The 17,434-nt window shown below is 45.5% G+C and overlaps 1 protein-coding gene across 4 annotated transcripts in view; it reads right to left on the minus strand.

Annotated features, from left to right (window-relative positions):
* The window catches only part of Mast4 (microtubule associated serine/threonine kinase family member 4), a 612,814-nt gene that overhangs the window by 17,264 nt on the left and 578,116 nt on the right, over positions 1 to 17,434 (minus strand). For 2 of the 4 annotated variants that reach the window (XM_051172306.1, XM_051172308.1), the window contains 8 exons: positions 16,832 to 16,933; positions 10,692 to 10,814; positions 10,371 to 10,483; positions 8,238 to 8,365; positions 7,778 to 8,013; positions 3,910 to 4,110; positions 931 to 1,160; positions 101 to 223 (listed from right to left, as the gene is read on the minus strand). In XM_051172306.1, coding sequence (XP_051028263.1) covers positions 101 to 223; positions 931 to 1,160; positions 3,910 to 4,110; positions 7,778 to 8,013; positions 8,238 to 8,365; positions 10,371 to 10,483; positions 10,692 to 10,814; positions 16,832 to 16,933 — 1,256 coding nt within the window. The remainder of the gene's footprint in view (positions 1 to 100; positions 224 to 930; positions 1,161 to 3,909; positions 4,111 to 7,777; positions 8,014 to 8,237; positions 8,366 to 10,370; positions 10,484 to 10,691; positions 10,815 to 16,831; positions 16,934 to 17,434) is intronic. The other 2 variants (XM_051172307.1, XM_051172309.1) reach the window with 1 other exon arrangement.

Consider the following 17,434-nt stretch of genomic DNA (forward strand, 5'->3'; position numbering starts at 1 on the left):
ATCCCCCCACTTCCGGTGGTGGAACTGCCTTCTGGGACACGCCACAGAGACTGATCCCACGGGGCCGCCTCCGCGTGGCCAGGACATAGGAAAATAGTACCTTCAGCAGGAGCTCTATGACTTCTGTGTGGACGAGACCATGCACCGGCTCCCCATTGATGTGCGTGATGAGATCCCCAGCCTTCAGTCCCGCCTGGGACGCGGGACTTCCTTCTTCTACGTTCTGTAGCCCAAGAGGAGAGTGCATATTCATAAGCAGACAAATGACAACCCCAACATCCATTGTTTCTTCTCCCAGGAGGTTCCGAGTCACCTTTGTGAACAGCCCTAAGCTCCTAACCAGAACTCAAAAAGGCATGACTCCTGTTCTAATATTGTTCTGAAATAGGGTAATTCCAATGTATCCTTAAAGAAGATCCCAAGTGAGCGAGAATACAATTTGTGAAAAACAAAGCAATAGGGAGCGGGGCCGGGGGCGGGGAAAGGAAATGCAAGATGGCTCCAGAGTTAAGAGCATACTCTTGCAAAGGACCTGACTTTGGTTCCCAGAACCCTATGGTAGTTGGATCACAACGGTCTCTTAACTCTAGCTCTGGGTTATGAAACATGTCTGGCCTTGGTGAGCAATTGTACTCAGACATACACATAATTAAGGCATACACAGAGGATGGTCTTTATGTTCGCCAGTTTGGTACCGAAGAATGGGCAAGCAATTAAAGAAACTGAGCAGAATTCGGCAAAATGACCAGTTTGGGTTATACCCAATTCTACCACAGAAATAGAGAAAAGGTCACTAAAAGGAAAAGAAAGTAGGCCCCAAGTAATCACAGAAACAGAAAACACATCAGCGTCAACTCGGCTTCAGTTAACAGTGTGCGCGCTGGGCCATTTGCAAAGGAGAGCTGGCAAGAATGACACTCCCGTTCTTACCCAGATGATGTGGTGCACCGTGTAGATGTCACTGTCCCCCACGTACACTCGAATGGCTCGAATGGTAAAGCCATAGTTCTTCCCTGAACTGTGGATCACAATGGGCTGGTGGGGACTGGCAGATGCTGCAGAAGAGTCTCGGCTGGGAGAGGAATCCCGGGAGGAAGAAGGGTCTGAAGACAGGGAGTGTGGGGACATTGGACTTCCCAAGGGAGACACAGCAAACATATCTGCAACAAAGGAGCCATCATCAAAGTGGAGTCGGGCTCCAGCCACCCTTCCCATGGGGAGCCCCACCACAAACATGAAAACAAAGAGTGATCACAAAACAAATCTGTTTCTAACGGCAAAGTGATAATTAATGCAGAAAATGCTTATATTGGTAACTGGCATGTATGTAAAACTCAAGCCTGTTGAGGGGGCATCAAAAGGGTTTCTGATTTAACCAATACCCTAAAATTCAGAATTTTTAGTTTTGTTATACCAAGAGTTTTTCTTGTTGTGCTGTCTCTAAATTACTTCAGTGAAATAAGTAGTTTATCGGTGTATGTATCTAGAGTGCATCTTTATAAGAGCAGACTAAGTGTATAATGAGAGAGATTATTCTCCAAGTTGTATAGTAAACAATTTAACACTACTCTCCAAACACACATGGCCAGGAAAGCGATGAGCAATTACCAGCTACTTTTTGTACGGTTACTGAGCTAGTACTTGTTAATGTATTTATTTTCTTTCTTTTCTTTTCTTTTCTTTTTTCGGTTTTCAGGACAGGGTTTCTCTGTGTAGCCTTGGCTGTCCTGGACTCACTCTGTAAAGCAGGCTGCCCTTGAACTCACAGAGATCCACCTGCCTCTGCCTCCCAAGTGCTGGGATTAAAGGCATGTGCCACCACCGCCCGGCTTGTTCACATATTTCAAATTGAGAATCTTAACTAGAAAAGAGATGACCACAATTACAACTGCTCCTCTTTACACAGCAGAATCATAGACTCATGTTTTTTCAAGGGTAGGGAAGGTCAGATACGTGCTAAGAGCAAATCAGCTCTCGTCCCCAAATACCATCTCTACTGTTTCAGAAGCAAACATCTGTTTTTGAGTTCTTTGTATTCCCCAGGCTAAAACCTAAGCCCCAACGTAACGGTATTCAGAGGAATATTTGGAAAATTATTAGATCACGAGGGCCCTGCCTCTGATGATGGCATTAGTGTGTTTCTAGGAGAGGCTTGAGAGCCTTTAAGATATTCCATCTTTGTGGAACAAGATGCCAAATCTCCCTTAACTATGGGCATCTCAGCCATGAACAACAGATTCTATTGTTTATAACTTATCATTAGGGTGTTAATAATATTATAGCAGCCTGAGAAAATTAAGATGCAAGCTCACTCTATATGAATGTATGTGGATCTTAACTAGTCATGAAACTCTGTATGTGTGTGTGTGTGTGTGTGTGTGTGTGTGTGTGTGTGTGTTCTGAGAAGACACAATCATCTACAGAACATGCTGAGGTTTGAATGTGAACTTGGTTGCAACAAGGTGCCCCGTGCTACTGGAGACTCACAAGGACCTGACAAGACCCTGCGTGGTCAACAGTAAACTGAAAGCGCCCACACTACATGTGTTCTAGGTCCTGTGCTGTCCAGATAAGAGCAAAGCTAAGTGTATTACTCCGAGTGTTCTCTCACTCTGGTTCCACGTGCCACATTGATTCTCTTTACCGGCACTTTTCTGTCTCATCCAAAGGCCAGGTACGAGGAGGTCACTGGTGGATGGGAGCCTTCGAGCCATGTGAGTGGAGGACAGGTCAGACACTCGAGCCTCACACTGTGGGAAGGCTGAGATTCCCCCCCCCCTTGGTGGTCTCCTTCTCTTCAGTAAATGGTGTTAAGTTCCCTCTTTTTCCAAAGTATGGTGACTTTATCTGAGTGCGCTGATGGACTAGATCACACTAAACTGCTCTTCCCTGTTGCCCATGGGCACTCTGGCCACCTGTGAAGGACACATGGCCATATAGAAAAGAGAGCTAGGGGTCTGCTTTATGGGGCTCAGTGGAATGCTTCCTAGCAAAGGAGTCTGCATTATGCCTTGTCAGGGTTTCCTCAACAAATTAAGTCTAAAAAAAAATAACTGATCTCTTTGATATGCTACATAGTTTATATTCTTCTCAATTCATGTCACGTATAAAAGAAGTCAATTTCCAGTTCTACTGTCTCTCACTGAGCGATGCCGCGACCACCAGTGTGTATATTTCTTATCTGCCAGGGGAATCACTACAGACCTACTGATCAGTAGATGCAAACTAAAGCCGTAGGAAAACCCAGCAATGCAACAAAACCACGATTAAGTCTGATTTTCCAAAACAGGGACAGAGATTAGCAGAGAGCAAGCACAGCTCAGCCCACAAGACTGGGAAAACATCTTATTTCAGTGCCTCCTGTGAAGACAGTCTCTGCCATCTCCAGAAATGCAGAGCTTACATTTGGTGTGTTTCCTCATTAATTAGGCGAGGCAACGCATGCCTAGCTTTCCAACACAGGGGCTGTAAACAGCTCTGCAAAGCGCGCACACAGTACGTGGTCTCCAGAAGAATTATCCCAGGGAGGGAAATTCATTAGTTAGCTCCCGGAGAGAAAAGGCCTTAAGAAAACAAATGAAATCCAGCTTCATGGGAAGAAGACAGAGATGTCTCCTTCCCACATACAGAATGTGGGCTGAGACAGATATGCGCATGCTCTCTGCCCGCCCCCCCCCAGCTCCTGACACATATGCGCATGCTCACTGGGGGCCCCAGGGCTCCTGCAGGGGAAATCCACAAGTTTGTAGGCGGAGCTCTTGAGAGCTGTCCGGGGATGAGGGCACCAGTGATTGTCTCATGCAATTTTGCATTTCAATCAGCGTTCCGGATTGGAGGGGTGGGACAGGGTGGAAGAAGCACGTGCACACATCCCACAATTCCATGCGAGTTGAGTTGGTGTGTCTCTACCTCCTGGGATCATGAGGGACAGAGCACTGGCTGAGAGGGACTTTGTGACTTTGCCCGAAATTTTCTTTCTCTCTGTGCTCTCTAATCGCTGCCGAGCCATGTGAGAAGTGGGTTCACTGGACGGCTTGGAGGAATTATCTGTACTGTCCACACACTCGCTTCGCCCATTTATCTGATCCAAGTGCTCTGAAAAACTGCCAACTGTACAAAAATAGAAGGAAGAAACACATTCAGGAAAAGTTAGGAGAGACAGGAGAAGCGGAGATGGGAAGAGAGAGAAAAAGATGGGCAACTTTTGGGAGATACGTCCACGTGCCTCCTCGGTCCAAGTGTGCCAAGCTGAATATGAAAAACACCTGGCTCGAGAGAGATGCTGCGGAGGAGGAAGAGAGGGAGGAGCTATCTGTGTGGGCTTCGTTTTCCTGTGCAGTTAGGTTAAGTTCTTAATTATTTCGTTTAACTGGGAGAATAACGTTCCATTCTCTGTATTTTGAGTCTCTCCCAAGAGCCTTCAAGGAGCCCATGTTATAAACCCAATAATCTCCCCTCATATTGATACTAGCGACTATCATGAATGTTGCCAATCGTTTTGATATGGGGACACAATTTAACCACTCTGTAGGCCATGTCCGTGTCACCTCTTCCCAGCTTCCTAAGACACCCTGGGCCCAGGTACGTAACTCACAGAATCAAAATGACTATGATTCCTTCCTTGCCTGCTTTCTCTCCAAGCCCTTCCTAAGTTTCAAAGCAAAAGACACAAGATACTGTTCAGCTGGTTACTTAGTAGCAAACTCCATCTTCCCAGTTTCCAACCTAGACTGTGTTGGGTGATGGTCCTTCATGACGTCATCCTCCACTCTCTCTAAGACACACCTCTCTTTGTCAGTTTATTGACCCCTGATGTACAGAAGAGTTATTTTTACGCTACAACATTAGGACTTTTTCCCCCCCGAGAATAGAAATACGTAGGAGGGTGGTGATGGTGGAGACTCACAGAGAGAGAGAGAGAGAGAGAGAGAGAGAGAGAGAGAGAGAGAGAGAGAGAGAGAGAGAGAGAGAGAGAGAGGGAATTCTCAGGTAGAGACACATGCTGCATCCCTCGGAAACAAACTGAGCGGTGACTCACGTTACTAAGTCCTCTCTACTCACCAAGCTAAAAGTCTTCTTGTTTTAAAATCATCAATAACACTATTTTTTTCTTCTGCCCAGATCTCATAAATATCCCAAATCCCATGCTTTTGAGATACAATATAAAACTCTATGATTCTATATTCTAAGCGTCCTGTTTGCAAATGTATTAGTGTTACTGTCATAGAGCTACAGAGCATGTATGGTACGTAACACCATTGTGAACGATCTGAATCAGTAGCCGGCTCATCCTAACGTGCTGACTGCACCACATTCTGTGCCTGGGAAAGAGCTGGCCTACGTGAACATATTGTGACATACATGCCTCTCCATCGCACAGCTTTTGGCTGACGCTGGTTTGCGGAAGGGCGCACCTTTTGGGTCAGTCTGAGGGGAAAGGTGTGGATGCAGTGTACTTTGTAGCCCCCTACTGTGCTGTGCAAACAGGAAATATTCCTGGGCTTCCACCATAACCCCCGCTGCACCAACGGATAAGGACATCTTAAGGCAGGTATCGGCAGCTTTTGGAAACACATTTTCTTCCACTAGTGCATCTATTCTGTCCCCTCGGAGAAACAAGTTGCTTGAAGGACGTGATCAGAACTGTTTCATCGCTAGCCAGGAATTCCTCCTCTCTAAACTGAGTTTTAGCTTCAGATGACTCACTTCCTTTCCGAGTGAGTTCAGGTGGGAGAAGTGAGAAGGAAAAAGTGCAAACAAAAAGCTGAGTCTTTTTACAGTGAATAATTTGTTGGGAGCATTTGTGCGTCGCAGCTCAGCTCTCACAACTTTTAACTTCTCAAGGAGTCAAGTACAATGTAGCCAAGGAGAAAAGGGAAAGAGACAGGGAACTTGTGCTTTCCCAAATGCCAGGATGGATGCACAATATTTTCTTCTCTCATCTCTCCTGCTTCCTCTCCCCCTACCTCGTTTTACAGCACCGATAAGCAAGTGCCTCTTTCTGCCAATGGCAGGTAATGTCACCTTAATGTTCTCTAAATGTCAAGGGTTCCTTCTTTTTGACGGTGGAGCAATATAAAATTCAACAAATTTAATTTTACTACAGCCACGCTTCTCAGGTTCCTTAATTACTCTCAGCTGTAGGCAACTCAGCTCTCTATTCTGTGCAGCCCCCAAGGTCTTTGATTATTTTTAGTATGTGTATGGGGGAGACAGAGTGAGAAAAGGTGGGTTGACTCTATTAATCAAATCGCATGGCAGGACCTCAGCAGATATTTTTAATTATGAAAGTAATCAATCAAGTACTTAGACATTATTCCTCCCCACACCCTTTCACCTCCTACCTTTCTGATAGTAGCTTCAGGATACCGAGAAACAGTAAACAAGAGCTTTTAAATGAAGGTGAATATGCTTTATATTCAGGGTAAGGCAACCGAGAGCCAGACAGAGACCCCTATAACTAGGAATATAAAATCTGAGACCCCTACACTTAATATGAATATTAAAATAACCATGGCCAGGAATTCTAGAGTAGTCAGATATCCCTGTACTTTTTTTTTTTTTTTCAGTGCTATTATCTTAGCTTCATAGTTAGAATAAGTGAGGTTACCCAGCATAGAAACAGAAGTGAGGTGTAAGAGAGAGAGAGAGAGGAAAAAAAGTCAGTATTATTTTCCCAGGTCAACTATAAGCATGTATGAAGCTCCACACATCCATACATTTTAGGGAGGCAGAAATCTAGCCTGAAAGATTATATATATATTTAAAGAAGCCAAATAAACCTTTAAAAATGTTGATAGACACTCTTGGAATCATTTGTTACCAGTATAGCATATTAAATATAGCATGATGAAAATATTCACTACAGCAACTGTTAGCCAGCCATTTTTTTCCCTTTAAAAACAAAAAGCATAAACCTGCACTCTACCATTAAGGGTCAGAAAGTGGCGATGAGCTTTTAAGGACTTTAAAATGTGTCTGCTCCTGCCGATGGGAAGTGAAGCCCGGGTGCAAGACCTGACGCCAGCAGGGAGAGAAGCTTCAGGAATGTGTGACTCCACCTGCCACATACCGGGAAGTGATAACTCTGTGTAGAGAAGTTATTTTAGATGTAGTCAGACACCAGGGGAGGTGTGGTAGGATTTCTCACTCCCCTCAGAGGTGTCCTGTGAACCCCAGCAGCGTGAGTGCCTCCCTCACTACCTTCAGTGTAAGGTTAGTCGGAAGGGACTAGGGTCAATAATGTGTGTCCGGTACACATGACCCAATAACAGGAGCCAGTTCCTTCAAAGATGCTACCATGCAGCTCAGGGCTGGAGGGGAAGCTAGCTTCACGCATCATCTTATAGATGACTGTAATCATTTTTCAAGGATACCTGTGACGGTTGGTCTGTGTGACATTGTCTCTCATCCTGAGTTGGATGCAGTTCTACTGTGTCGTCTTTGCTGATGCTGTGTCTTTGCATCAGCAAACAAGAACACACTCCTTTGGCAAGTTCTGTCTGCCACCCGAGGACCCCACTGAAGGTGGCGGTATAAGTGCCCCAAGGTCCAACTGAAGCCAGGTCAGTCTGCTGGTATAGCCTGGCATTGAGGATGCAGCGGAGACAGCTGGCCTGGGTTCTTAGGAACTTGTCCCTAAAGAAGTGCCTCCATGGAAGAAGTCTAGCAGGGGTGAGAATACCCATTCTGATGGTCTGGTTGCGTGGGTATGGCCTGGGACTTGGAGCGCTTGGCAGTATGGTGCCCTAGCAGAGCAGGCATAGCCACCACTTACCTGACAGTGTGGAACTGCTGATGGTGCTGGCTGGGGTGGTGACCTCGGGCTCCTCCTGAGTACACTCCTCAGGAGGAAGGGCTGGTTTTTCTGGCTCCTCTCTGGGGTCTCCAGAGCAAGGGACAGCCTCCTCCTGTTCTCCCTCTGCTGAGATGGCCAGCTTGGGGAGCAGGCCAGAGCTGAGTCGGCCTCGGTTGCTTTCCGTATCTGAAGAGTTGGATGTCGATAACTGTTGCCTTAATTTAAAACAAGAACAAGTCACACTCACACACCCAGGGAACCACCAAAGGAACCTGGCTAACCCTAACCAAGCATGTCTGGGACCCCCGGTGTCAGCACAAGCAGGGGACACAGGAGGCATACACGATCTCAGGGAGGCCTGAGCTCCACCGCAGTGGGGACTCTGGAGGTGCATTAGCAGCCACTGCCTATGAGGGCCCTTGGGAGGCTTCTCACGTACACTTCAGAGTATTCTGAACTCCAGCTGAGGGTCTCCGTGGATGGCAAAGTTGTGCTTTTGGTCTTGTCCTCCGAGTCGTCTTTGTCCTCTCCCGAATTCTGGGTTATTCGGTCTATACTGCTGAAAACCTGGGAGGCAAATAAGTATTGCTTAAGAACTACCTCAAAAAAAAGAGGGAGGTCTTTGTGATTTCTAGGCTAGCCTGGTCTACAAAGTGAGTCCAGGACAGCCAGGGCTACACAGAGAAACCCTGTGTCAAAAAAAAAAAAAAAAAAAAAAAAGGAAAAAAAAAAAAAAAAAAAAACCGCAAACAACAACAACAAACTTGTCAGAGAAAGTCCAAGTCTTAGGGAAAACAACAAAACCCTGACTACACAATTCAAGTGTGAACTGGGGCCATGGCTGTGTGCATGCCACAAGAGGAAAGGATCAAGGTAAGGAGACATGTTATTTTCAAATGGGAAGCTGACTGACACTCCACTGCAGCACAGCTCATGAGCTCTATCTCTGCAAAGAGCAATCATTGATGCACTGGGGGTGGGGGTGTGGTTTGTGTGTGTGTGTGTGTGTGTGTGTGTGTGTGTGTGTGTGTGTGTGTGTGTGTGAGTTTCAGGATAAGTGCACATTTCAGACTGGCTTCATGCTAAAAACGTAAGCAAAAAGAGAAAATAACACGGAGGGAAAAAAATGTTTAATGGTCACCAGTCAAGAGTACAAAGGAGAAAAACGAATTGAAATTGAGTGTAAATAGAAGAATATGTGATGAGCTGTTTCAGTAGGATGGGGTGGGATCTGTGGAGGCAGGAGCTTATCCAGTGTGTATGGCTTACTAATTGGTCAGGCAGCCTGCTGGTGCAGGAGACTAAAGCTTGGGCAACCAAGTCTCTTTTAGCCCATTTCTGAATTGCCACAGCCTCACAGGAAACACAGGAGGTAAAAATAGGAATATGGAGAGCCCTGTACAGTGAGAACACCCCACTGTTACCCTCCCGCTATTTCTTGTTCTCTTGGAGATGGGCGTTGGGCCTACTGCTACCTATAGAGTCTAGAAAAGGACTAGGTTAAAGAATAGGAGGTGGGAAAAAAACAAAATGTCTTCCAAAGTAAAGAAGCAAACTGTTTAAGGTGGATTGTGAGCAGGCAGAGGATGGGTTATGCTCCGAGTGCCCATCAGATGTTAGTTCAACTTGCTTCAGGATACACTTGCCACAATGTGTCCCCTATGTGGTCCTATAGAAAGATGGAGGGAGGGGTAGCACTGGCTGATTTGCAGATGCATTCTGGGGAATCACTCAGGAAAATGTACAGACAGAGCACTTTAAAAATCACAAACTGCTATAGAATTCCTAAATAACGATTGTGCAAAATGCCATGGCAACCACAGATATGTAGCAACCTAAAACAGCGGAAAGGAGGTAGGGTGCCCTCTGGGTTTATCTCTATTACTCCTATATTCCTACCCTACCAAAAGCCATCATGGATTTTTAACTCTTACCTGAGTTCATAGAAAGGCATCTTTCTCAAGAATCAATTTCATTATCTTTAACTGTTTCTAGAATGGTCTTCCTATGGCCTTTTCTATATACCTTATAATCTCTACTACTGACCAAAATACTTTCTCATCCCACAGTCAACTGCCCCCAAGTACTGCGGCCCATGCCAAGAGCTGAGTGTTGTCCCTGCGTTGTACTCTGTGTCACACTAAGGGAGATCACCACACGCAGTGTCCTTGTGTGACAAAAGAAGTGGAGTGAGGCCTCCGTGGCCTAGCTTTTAGCTAGACCTCAGGGCAGGTAAGCAAGTTCACCAGATGACAACTATCACAAAAAGACGACAAAGAGTTGGAGCCTTTGCCTCAAAACAACAAAAACAACAACTTCCCAAACTCCTAGAGTCAGACCTTAACTTGTAGAGACACACAGATATGTCTATCGGGTAAGAACACACTACTTATCGAGAAAAATGAGACCATTTTCCTACCTGACCAAGAGTTTTAAGTGCTGGAGACCTCAAACCCTACAAAGGGCAAGCGCTTTTACAGTCTAGTCTAGCTGAGCTGGGTACCAGGCGCTGGAGATCCTCTCCCCCTGCCCCCTCCCCAGATTCTCCATGTTCATGGCCCACTTAACTTACTTTTGAAAACCTGTGTGAACAGGAAGAAAACTGTCTTATCTCCACGGTGAAGTCCTCATCGTTCGTGTCGTCTTCCTCCTCCGTTTCCATGTGATGGTACTTCTCTGACCGAGCTGCGGAGGAACGTGTGGGAATACACTGGGTCACTCAAGAGAGTTTCAGTTTTTTAAACAGAGACAACTGGACCAGGAGTGCCTGGAGCAAAGCGACCCTGGGCCTGCCGGGGTTTTTGTAGGTATGAGATTGGAAAGCTCAAAGCTGGGGAAGAGATGGCTTTTCAAACCCAGCAAAAGGCCAAAGGATGTCAGATAATGCACATACTATCAAAATAGCTCGTGTCGTCCTCCGACTCCAGTTGGGGAATGAATTCTGCCTTCTGTCTGAGCAAACTGTTCCAGTCTAAAGAGCGGAAGAACCCATGCTGTTTCACTTCATAGGCGCCACCTGGAAGGAGAGAGAAGGGGCAGAAGAAGCTGAGGCATGCCCTGAGAAACCTGTGAGGAAGTCAGCGCCAGCTCTTACAAACAACTTAAGATATTTATTAGCAGGGAAAGAAATCATAGAACCCACCCTTCCCTTCTACAACCAAAGCTTGGGGGGAAAAAAAAAGACCTCCTATAATTTATCAGCAGGAAATCTGATTTTGCCAACAGCAGTTGCTGCAGCACACAGCTTTTCTCTGTTAATTTTTCTACAACTTCTTCCATTTTTCAAAGGTTAACGACATGGCCACTTAAAATCACATTATACCGAACCTGGGGACATGTTGGCCCAAAGCAGACTCGCTCATTACAAATCTAGAAAATCCTAACAAGGTGCAAAACGTGCTTACAGCAAGATTTCTTCTGGACGGAAGGTTAATAATGATGAAAGTTTCAAAAATAGTGTATAATGGTTACTGTTCACTTTTTTATCGGATTGCTCATTAACAGAGGTAGGAATTAGATGCTGTGGATTAGATCCTTAAATAAAGGATGGACAAACTGGCTAGACAGATTTATAATTTGTCTAACAGAAATCAGTCACAATGCTAGAGTTGAGGCTTCTGCCAGAAAATTGTAGAAGCACAGTTTGGTGAGAGGTTTTTATTTTTTTGATGATTTTAGACAGGCTTTGGGTCAAGGCCCATTCATCAAAAATGTATTTAAAACTTTCCACTGAAAGGGAGAAGGCTATGTGATATAAACAGGCCCAGGCCCCCACCCTAGCCCAGACACACACTATAGGTAGCAAAAACATGAGCCTGAAAACAGCACCAGGGTATTAGATTTCTCAGAAGACCGACATGGAGGTCTGATCTGCCTCTCTGTGGAGCTTTCTTTTAGTGGGGGATGTAGATACTTCTCTGGCACTGTCACCCATGCTTCTCATCTTGTCTCCTGTGTCAAAAGGGACAGCACAGGAAAGGCAAGGAAGCTGTATGATGGGCTGTGGATCTTGACTGGGGCAGGGATGCTATCTGTGACCACGGGATGCCTCTAGCATGAGACACGTTCCACGTGGTCTGAAAACATTGGAATGGAGGGGAAAGGGCAAAGTGAGAAGTCATCCCAAGAGGGGACAAGTGACTGGTTTTTACAAAACACAACGACGAGGTCTTTACTAAGATTCTGTGGAGGTTTTTGTTTGTTTGTTTGTTTTGGATTCAAGCTCAATCCCAAACTGAGAAACTACAGTACCAGTGGCTTCCCAGCTATGAGCTGCGGGCCAGTTCTGTGCTGAGCGCTGCGGTAGATACAGAGACAAGGAAAATGCAGGGGGAAATGTAGCGGGCATGAGAGAAGATTTCCTCAGCCCTCAGTGTCTGTTTTATGTTTCTTACAACTTCCATTCGACTGACACAATGCAAACTTCCTGTAAAGACTGCAAAGACAAAATACTTCCTTTGCTAGATAAAGCTCACAAAAGAAAAAAGTATTATAACAGCTAACAAACCACACCTAAGGCCAAAATGCGTGTCTTAAATGCTTGCACCCTATGATTTGCACCTTATCGCGCCCTTCTCTCATCCATAATCCTGAATAATGCATCTAATAAGCCACCTTGTAATGCTATTTATGAAAGGCAATTCTTACAGGAAAATGAGCAAACCAGCTCATAGTTTTAAAGCTTCACTTAATCTCACAATCTGGCTATAAATTACAGCCTTTGAGCGCGTAACTTGCAGAGCCACGAAAATCACATAACTGTTGTTAGGACACGTGCCTCTTTCTTACGGGCTGCACCCTGGCTCTGCCTTTGAGTTGGCACTGTGTCCTTTCCTCAGTGAACTCCAACCGTGCTCCATGCTCTCTTCCTCTGAAACCTTTTTCTGCAAGTGTGAATGAGGATTCTCACCTCCCACCCTGTGGGAACCCCTTAGGTGACATCTATGCCCTGATAGTACTGTGTTCAGTGCTGAGGCACCATGCTTCATCTAGATCAGATCGGCATTATCAACTCCAGTTTTCGATGGAGAAACTAAAGAAAAGCAACAGAGCATGCTGGCCTAGGATCCTCCAGCCAAGAATAATACAGCTAGGTCTGTCTAAAAAAACAAACAAACAAATAAACAAAAAACAAACAAAAAAAGAAAAAACTGCAGACCCAGAGGCAGCACTATGGTCTCACCCCTATACAAGGATCCAGTGCTTTAGTTTGTTTCAGCGTCACTGTTTCTTCAGCATGACTCTGAAACAGATCTACATGCCCAGGCTGGGTATACAAGCCAATTTGCAAGGCTACTCTACAGCAACCCAACACATCCTATTCCAGCCCATTGTGCGCCTTTCTTCTCTTCTGGCTGCCGGTGAATGTCCTCTTAAACTGTGGTCAGGGCCATTTTTTTCTAGTGCTCCTTTTATTTGGAGGAGCAAAACACAAAAGGCCAAGAGGGACTGCACATTTCCCCGTTCCACCCCGTCGCCGTGGTTAAGATTCAGCATCAAGCCCTGATGAGTGGTCCATGATGGGCTTCTCTGGATGCTTAGCCCAATCATGCCTCCATTTCCATAGCCACCAATGCAGCTGCTGCTTGTGGGAGCTTGTCAGTGACACTGCTCTGAGATTCTGGCTATTTATACCCAGAGAGGCAAGCTTTCTAAAGTCAATGACTCGCATGGCCCTTCTAGACTATACTACGCTCATCTGCTACCATCAACCCACCTAGAACTCTGCCCACTGGTGAGAACTCTGTTTCCTTTCCATGGACAACGACAAGAGGGTCTCCCCCAGTGAAACACAGCCATGGGATATATGTAGCTCAAATTTCTTAACATTGCCTCTTGTGCCTTACTTGGAAGAAGTAATCAGAAGACTCTGTTTCTCATGTACTTGTGGAGAAATGAAGAAATGAAGAAAAGGTGGGGGAGGCAGAAATGCTCTCTAGGCTAAAAGTGTAAGTTGCTAGGTGAAGGATGTACAGGTTGTTTGTGGGCAGCTTCCATCACTAGAAAGAGGGAACTGAAGGGCAAGAAACTGTCCTGGTCCCCTGGTGTGCAGCACAGCCAGTACCATAGACTAGATCCCCATATGAGCATCACTGCATTTAGTCCCCACAAGAATCCTGAGATGTTCAATGTGTCCGTTTTTTGCACACTAGGAAACTGAGGACGACGGCAAGAGAGATACAGCCCTGAGAGCTCACAGCTGATGCACAGTTGGCAGTCATAGCTGAACAGCTCTAAGGTCAGCGAGCCAGGGTGCCACTCAGTTCTCTCCAAGTTCAGCAATATATACAGTGCAAGCACAGCCCCAGGTCCTCCACTGCGAGCTCTAGTTTGGCACTACTGTACTTCCTTGAGTTCCTCTCCTTCCTGGAAGCTTCTTAAACATTCATTATGCTCTTTACAGCCCTTTCTTTTCTCAGCCTCTCCAGTCTCTCTCAGGCAAATGTGCATTCACACATTCTCATGGTGCATTATTTTGCGTGCTAAATATGCGTCCGACACAAGATGCTGTCATGGGGAACAGCAAGGGAGGACTGCAGGATCCGCAACGTCATTCTTCAGGCCCTACTGGGACCCATCACATCAGCCCTGTTGGTTTGGCAATCGCTTCCTGGCTGTCCTAAGAGCTTGAGTGGGGCCTTTAAATGTCTCTTTCAGGTTTCTCCTAGGGAATTTTGCTCTTCCAACTGTCAGACTGACAGCAGCAGTCAACGAGAAAACGCGCAGAGAAATAGCTTGCTGCGTGTGATGTGATATACACAGGGGCCTGCTGACCACGGTCTCTCCCCTGTCTTGTTAAGTTAAGCCTAATCAAAGATCCTAGGATTCTTGGGGAAGCGGGAGGGTAGAATCTCAAGTGGAGATACCCTAACCTCCAACCTCGACCCTGGGGACTGTAAAGAAGGGGACTTTTGGAGGAGGTGTGCCCATCCAAATGCATTTTTTTTTTCCCAGTCAGATCATGGAAGCCCTCTTTCCGGGTCAGTTGAATGGGGAATCTCAATAGATGTGTGTGTTATTGCAGGGCAATCTGGAAACGCAGCTGTTTCTCACGTTTGGCCTAACTGAGTCAAACCTCTTTCCTTTAAGAATCTGACCCCTACACAGCCTTGACACCATTTCTTTGACAGTCACTCTTATCTCTTGAACCATAACGCAGATCTATCTGACTGCAGGTCACAGAAGGAGAGAAATAACATGTTTGTTTGACAGTTCAGACAAGTAGAAAAGCAGACAGGGTGGGAAGAAATAAGCTGATTTCAAAGAGTACAGTGGGCTCCGAGGTAGTCACGCCACCACCGCCATCACCACACCGTGGCCCCTACCGAGAAGGAAGGTATGGGGTGCAACAAGCTGAAGATTAAATGTGGTAACAGAAGCACCGCACCCGATTCTGGTTCTAAGAATTGCTCCTGGGTGACCCCTCACCCCCCAATCCTCATAATGATGCTTTGAGGTGTGATGATTAAAGAAAATCCACTCTCGGTCACACAAGCAGATTTAGACTCTAGCCATCTGACTTTACTTTGTGCCCTTAACCTAGGTCTACAGAGGCTTTCCAAGGTGAAGGCACACGCAGTCATGGAAAAACACACTAAGGAACGCGGAACCCCAGCAGGTGGCTTGGCTCTCGGTGAGTCCAGATTTAGGCCTTCCTGGATTCTGTAACATGGGCTCTTTACAATTTCTGTGTAAAGGGCTAAACAGTCCGTAGTTAGTCTCCGTGGGCTACATGGTTTGTCATCACTGCCCAGTTCTGTTTTGTAGCATGAAAAGTCACAGGTTATTAGTCTCTTGGAAAGACATTGCTGTTTCTGCTTCAACAAACTTAATTGATAAAAACAGGAAACTGGACAGATTTGGCCTGCTGACCATAGTTTTTCTGTCATCCGATTCAATGTATTATCATGAACTCTAGTTCATGAGACAGGGTCTCATGTAGCCCAGGCTGGCCCTGAATGCTCTATGTAGCTGAGGATGGTCTTCATCTCCTTTTGCTACTATATAACAAATACTGCAAGCCTGGCCTACAGCAGGCCACAGGTAAACAAGAACAGATCACTGTAGCAAAGGACTCTGTGGGTCAATGTGGAGAATACTAGAAACATCTGGAAACAAAACAAATAATTGTCATGGGAAAATGGGGGATAGAAACGGCTGTTCCAGTCTTTACTGATATTTTCTATTATAATGGAATAGAATGAAACTTCAGAATAAATGACCTCAGTAAGCCAACACTTTTCCCTGATAAAACTACTAATTACTGTCTAGAGCATATGCATTTACAGTTGACATTTTTGTCTCACTGAAACAAAACCACCTAGGCAGAGCTGCTGTTCTTCCAGGGGATGTCTAATGTGTGTCTATCCAGAACACAGGAAAGAAAAGAAAGCGCATACCTGCTGGCTGTAAAACTAGGGGGAGAAAATACCAGCAAGAAACAAACAGAGATCTCGCTCATCTTCAAAGGCAACGGTTTAATTCCCTTTCTCGGGTCACAGTACTGATCACCACGATAGGACAGCATAGCTCAGCCCCAGGCCCTCATTCCTAGCAAGCAGCTGGAGGACTGATAACCTATTTCAAAGGCTGTGGGTAGAAGCCTGCTGGGTTAAATCCTCATGGAATGTATGTTAAAAACATAACCAAAAAAGGGCTCCACATATCTGATTTCCCATTTCTAATTATTTACGATACATGTTTTTCCGAGCCAGAAGATTGGCACATACCCGGGAGATGCATTTATTGAAGCAAATTAAGAGTTTCAACTTGGCAAAACACAAAAACAAACACTACCCATCCTAGTGTACATGATGTTTGAAATCACACACACACACACACACACACACACACACACACACACACACACACACACCCTAGCCAAATAATATTGCTCTAATGTGTTGTAGCTATGTTCTACATCAACTAACAGATGTTGCCTACTCAGAAAACATTAGCAAAAGCCTTAGATTGCTCCAGAGGATATTTTTTTTTTCTTGTATATTGGCAAAAGCAGCACGCATGCTCTCTGACCTGTTCCCAGCCTCTCCAGCGGATTCTGCCTGAGGAGCAAGGTAATCAGATCCTGAGCATCTGGAGGAGGGGCCTCATCCTTCTCAGGCCAGTTGATTTCATCTGGAATGAAGAAAAGGTGTCTATAGTTTTAATCCTCAGGGGACAGTCTAGTTCCACACAGCCCGGACATCCCCAGGAGGACTGTTAGAAATGCAGAATCCTGGGCTCCATCCCGGAAACACTGAACCAAAAACTCCATTTTAAGATCTTAACTTAGGTTGAGTTCTATGCAGTCAAGTTTGGGCAATATTATTTTACAGGGCGTGAACACACTGTTTTCTTCAAGGTTAAGAGGAGACTATTTCAATAAACAGCACCTTTCACTCACTTTTTCATTGACAGAACTGCCTCCTAACAAGTCACTCCGTCTGGTTTAATATAACAGAACTGAACAGCTCTGTGTCAAGTGCCTACCCACTGGGACCATCTAATTGTGTAGGATTGTTCTTACTAGCCTCAACTGAGTGTTTGGTCATGGCTGCAAAGTTCTTTAGCTCCAAGGAATAAAAGATAACTTTGGAAAAAGTAATTATTCCGAGATGCGAAGGTAAAGTCCAAAAT

Source organism: Acomys russatus, chromosome 30, assembly GCF_903995435.1.
Source record: "Acomys russatus chromosome 30, mAcoRus1.1, whole genome shotgun sequence".
Lineage (NCBI taxonomy): Eukaryota > Metazoa > Chordata > Mammalia > Rodentia > Muridae > Acomys > Acomys russatus.